The sequence below is a fragment of the Geospiza fortis genome, unplaced genomic scaffold, assembly GCF_000277835.1.
Source record: "Geospiza fortis unplaced genomic scaffold, GeoFor_1.0 scaffold275, whole genome shotgun sequence".
Lineage (NCBI taxonomy): Eukaryota > Metazoa > Chordata > Aves > Passeriformes > Thraupidae > Geospiza > Geospiza fortis.
This window is the reverse complement of record NW_005054341.1, coordinates 4730850-4735455: the sequence shown is the minus strand read 5'-3', so window position 1 is coordinate 4735455 and position 4606 is coordinate 4730850. Positions and strand designations below refer to the sequence as shown.

The 4606-nt window shown below is 57.4% G+C and overlaps 2 protein-coding genes across 2 annotated transcripts in view; both read right to left on the bottom strand.

The window, feature by feature from the left end:
• LOC102042513 (fibulin-7) overlaps nucleotides 1-744 on the bottom strand; it is a 6017-nt gene extending 5273 nt beyond the window's left edge. Inside the window, 1 exon segment of the mRNA XM_031058281.1 lies at nucleotides 726-744. Coding sequence (XP_030914141.1) covers nucleotides 726-744 — 19 coding nt within the window.
• A 221-nt stretch (nucleotides 745-965) lies between these two features.
• MERTK (MER proto-oncogene, tyrosine kinase) overlaps nucleotides 966-4606 on the bottom strand; it is a 16411-nt gene continuing 12770 nt past the window's right edge. Inside the window, 9 exon segments of the mRNA XM_031058280.1 lie at nucleotides 966-1503; nucleotides 2613-2749; nucleotides 3046-3205; nucleotides 3368-3477; nucleotides 3688-3806; nucleotides 3893-3985; nucleotides 4099-4179; nucleotides 4370-4465; nucleotides 4549-4606. The exon segment at nucleotides 4549-4606 is cut by the window's right edge and continues 11 nt beyond it. Coding sequence (XP_030914140.1) covers nucleotides 1029-1503; nucleotides 2613-2749; nucleotides 3046-3205; nucleotides 3368-3477; nucleotides 3688-3806; nucleotides 3893-3985; nucleotides 4099-4179; nucleotides 4370-4465; nucleotides 4549-4606 — 1329 coding nt within the window. The 3' untranslated portion in view covers nucleotides 966-1028.

Sequence of the window (4606 nt, the reverse complement as noted above, 5' to 3'; positions counted from 1 at the left end):
CACGGGCCGGTGTCCGAGGGCATCCATCCCCCGGGACACCGGCCGGGCTCCGAGGGCATCCATCCCCAGCGCCTGGGGTGCCGGAGGGTGGCTTTTCCCCCAGCAAAGCTGCTTCTGGTGCTGCCGGGACGAGCGGGCACCGTGCAGGAGCGCCTGTCAGCCCCCCAGCTCCGGCGGGGCCGGGACCACCCGCGCCGGGCAGGGAAATCCTTTCCGAGCCCTGCAACCCCTCTTCAGCTCGGCACCCCGTTTTCCAGCTTCTGCACCCCATCTCGGTCAGTTTCCCCAGTTCCAAAATTCCTTCCCCAGCCCCTGCAACCCCCCGCCCTCAGTTTGGTGCCCCCTTCTCCAACTTCTGCACCCCCTCCCCAGCCCGGTCCCCCCATTTCCAGCCCAGTCTCCCCCAAGGAGAGGCAAGAGGTGCTGGGTGCTGCTCTGGTTGCTGCCAAGCAGCCCCAGCTATGGAAGCAGCAGAATTCCCCGCAAAAAGGAGAAGGGGAAGCAGGGAAGGGCCAGGCCATGTCTGGGGGGCTCCAGCCCTCCCGAGACCCTCTCAGGCTCCTGTTTCCCTGGTGTTGCAGCAGGAGTGATGGGATGGATGGAAACCCGTCAGGGAGAAGGAAATGTGGGAGCAATCACTGTTCCCATTGGGGCTCCCATTGCTGTTTTCCATGGGGATCTCTTGCAGTGTGAAATCCCCCAGGCTGTAGAGCTGGAGCACTCACCATCCAGGGGGATGCCCATCCCACAAACCTTAACACGGGATGGAAAAGGGGGAAAACCCCAGGCCCTGCAAGGCCAGCTGCCCCCTCAGCACCATCCACCCCACCCTGCTCTGCTCCTTCTGGAGAAGATGAATAATTACAGCAAAATAATTCCACTGTTAATTCCAAACCCCTGGGACTTCAGCCCAGGAAAAAGCTCCTGGGGAGAGCCAGCCTCCACCAGGCAAACCGTGCAGGAGATAATAAATAAAAGAGACGACTGTTTATTAAAATATTCCCTCTGTGTCCTTGCCGTGGTGCCGCTCACACCATTCCCAGCGGCACTTCCGAGTCCTCCCCGCAGCTCCCGGCCCGCGGCCGCTCCGATGCCGGCAAAGTGCTGGCCTGGCTCCATCGGCTCCCCGGCTCCAAGGCCTGGCAGGGCAGCAGTGGCACGTAGGGCTCCTCCACGGGGCCAGCCAGCTGCTCCTCCACAATGTACCTGGTGTCCCACAGCTCGCTGGGATGCACATCCACAGCTACCAGCGCTGCCTCCGCGCCGGGGGAGCCGGGCTCCGACGCCTCCCCGGCGTCCAAATCCGAGTCCGCTTGTGGGAAGCCGGAATCCTGCGTGGAGTCCGGGCTCTGCTCGGGAAGGCCGGTGTTGATGTAGATGATGTCTCCGCGTGCCTTGGAGCTGGGCAGGTTTTCCAGCAGCTTCTCCAGCTGGACTTTGAGCTGGGAGAAGGTGGGGCGAGCGGCAGGGTCGGCTCTCCAGCACTCAGACATTATTTCATACCTGGAAATCAGGAGAGGAGTGTGGTTAACAGAAGATCCCAGCATCCCAGAATGGTTTGGTTTGGAAGGGACCTTAAAGCTCATCCAGTCCCACCCTGCCGGCATGGGCAGGGGCACCTTCCACCATCCCAGGTAGCTCCAAGCTGTCCTTGAACACTTCCAGGGATGGAGCAGCCACAGTTTCCCTGGGCAGCCTGCACTCCTCTGACTTAGGGGGAGGTATGGGGGTTAATTCCCAGTTTCCCTCCAAGCTAGGCAAGCCTTGAAATTCCCATTAAATCAAAGTGAAACCAACTCCCTCAGCTCAGGCTGTTTCCCAAGGGCATGGATTTATCTGCCCAAGCTGTTGTTAGAAATGTGAGAAGTCTCTTCCAGTGCAGCCCTGGGATCTGTTCCCTGGGAACATCCCAGCTCCGTGTGTGGGATGCCCAGTCCTTCCCTTGGCAGGTGCCTGCTCCCAGGCTGGATGTCAGGGAGCCCTGGAAGCTCCCAGCATGTCCCTGCCAGCCTCTCTGCCCTCCAGCAGGCTGGATTCTTAGAGGTTCCTGCACTGCTTCCTTCAGGAACAGGCAGTGGAGAGGAGCCTTTTAGGAATGTACCACTCTGTTTATCCAGTTGGGATTCAAAGCTCTCAGCCACGGGGGTTAAACATTCTCAGCTCTAACAGCACTGGAGAAAAACTCAGGAAAGAAGCTTGGGAGAAAGGCCCTTGCTGAGCTGCTCAGAAATCCAAAGGTTTGTGCATTCTGCATTTTCCCTTTCCAGGCGGACGCAGATTTATAGATTTGAGGCAAGGAAGGGACCTAGAGGGAGTTTTGTGGAACAAAGAGGAGCATCACCAGCCAGGACCTTTTTGGCCAAAACAAATCCAAAAATAAAGAAAAAAAACCCACTAAAAAGTCCCATCACTGACTGCTCCTGGTGACCTTGCCAGCCCTACAAACCCACTGCTTCCCCTGAGGATATTTGTTGGGATTTTTGCCTGGAGCTCAGCAGATGCTGACACATGCTCTGCTCCAGGATCCGGCTTTTCCTTAGGCACATTGTGCAAACATTAAGGGGTTTGTTCCTAGGAAAATCCATTTTCCCAGCTGGGATCCCAGCACTCACAGCTCATCCAGGCAATCCTCGGGCTTCTTCAGGCGCTGCCCATGAAAGAGGTACTCGTAGATTTCGTGGTTCTGCACCCCTGGGTACGGCGTCATCCCGCGCGTGGCAATCTCCCACATGGTGACGCCAAATGCCCACTGCCAGCACAAAGGGAAAAGCACAAAGGGCTGAAGGGACACTTCCAGGAGGAATGAATGGAATGAACCTTTTCATGGGGAAAGGTCACTGCCTGGCATCCAAAAGACAACAGGCAGAGGTGTGGTGCTCCCAAAACTGAGAATGACCAGGATGGAGGCGAGGGGCCCACCCAAGGAACCGACTGCGCCAGCAGCAGAAGGGCTCCGGCAGCCTCCTGCACTTCCAGGGAATGACACCAACAGGAGCACGGCGTGGCTCAGCCCAGGGGACTGTCCCTCCAGGCACAGGGACCTACCACATCGCTCTTGGTGGTGTAGACACGGTCAGCCAGGGACTCGAGGGCAATCCACTTGACGGGCATCTTGGCGATGCGGCCCTGCCGGTAGTAATCCCCGCTGTAGATCTTCTTGGAGAGCCCAAAGTCTGCCACGCACACCGTCATGTCATCCCGCAGCCTGGAGCAAAACAGGCATCAGGACAGCCCCAGGGCTGAGCACACAGACCCCAGGCTGAGCTCTGGGTCTCAAAACCAAGGGAACTTTTTATGGAAAGGAGCAGAGTTGTGCTGTAAGTCCACAGGGTTCATCCCGTGGGATGGAGCAGAGGAAAACACTCACATGCAGTTTCGAGCTGCCAAGTCCCTGTGGAGGAAGTTCCGACTGCTCAGGTATTCCATGCCCAGGGCGATGTCCACCATGAACTTCACCAGGGTCTGCAGGGGCACAAACTGAGGAGGGAAGGTGGGGGTTACACAGTGTTGATCCAAAAGGCTTCCCTATCCAGGGCTGCCATCCCAATGGATGAGCCCACAGCAGCAGATGAGCTCTCATCCCTCAGACCCTGCCATTCATTGACCCACGAGCCTGCAGGAGCTGCAGAGGGGGATTCCCTTCCCACCTTGATCCCAACCCTCTCCTCTGCTCCTGGTGCTCCCTACCTGGGGGGCCATTTCCAGCCGGGAGCGGAGCAGGAAGCTGTGCAGGTCTCCGTACTTCATGAATGGCAGGATCACCATGGGCTTGGGCACCTGCAGGGAGCTCAGCTCGATGCACACCCCTGGGAAACATGGACAACTCACACAGTGCCCTGGGAAAAGGATCCATGCAAATCCCAGCTGGAGGGTGGGAAGGGACAGCCCATACCAAGGAGCTTGATGACATTGGGATGGTCAAAGTCCTTCATGCACGCGGCTTCGCTGAGGAACTCTTCAATCTCCCTTTGGGAAAAGTTATCCACTGGGAAGCAGAGAGAAAGAAAGAGCTTTAGAACCCCAAAATGCTGCCAGGATGCCAGTCCTGAGAGAGGTACTGGGAATGCTGGTATCCAGTGGGGCAGAGAGATAACTTACACTTCATGGTCTTCACAGCCACCTTCTGTGGGGGCCCGTCGGGCTGGCTGAGCCGTCCCTCCATCACGGATCCAAACTCCCCTGCACCACAGGAAAGAAGAAATCCCTTTACCCAAAGCACCTTTTTCAGGACATCAGATCCCTAACGTCTCTAAGATCTGGAATGCTCCAAAAGGCTTGTTCCTCATCAGTGACAGAAGGAGGACAAGCTGGGCTCATGGAAGGTTCCCTGCCCGTGGCAGGAGGTTGGAATGAGATGAGTTTTACTCACCCTCTCCCAGGACCTTTCCCAGGCTCAGGGCATTTCTGTCCACGACAACATCCTGCAGCTTCTGCTGCAGCTCCCTGCTGACACCCAGGCTTCCCACTGCAAGAGAGGGGGACAGGAGCTCAGGCATCTCCCACCTGCTTCCATTTCCCCCTTCCAGAGGGATAAAAATGTATCCTTACAGGTCAGTTCCACGGCTCTCCGGCAGTAGGACTTCTTGGCTGTGTAGTTCACTACCAG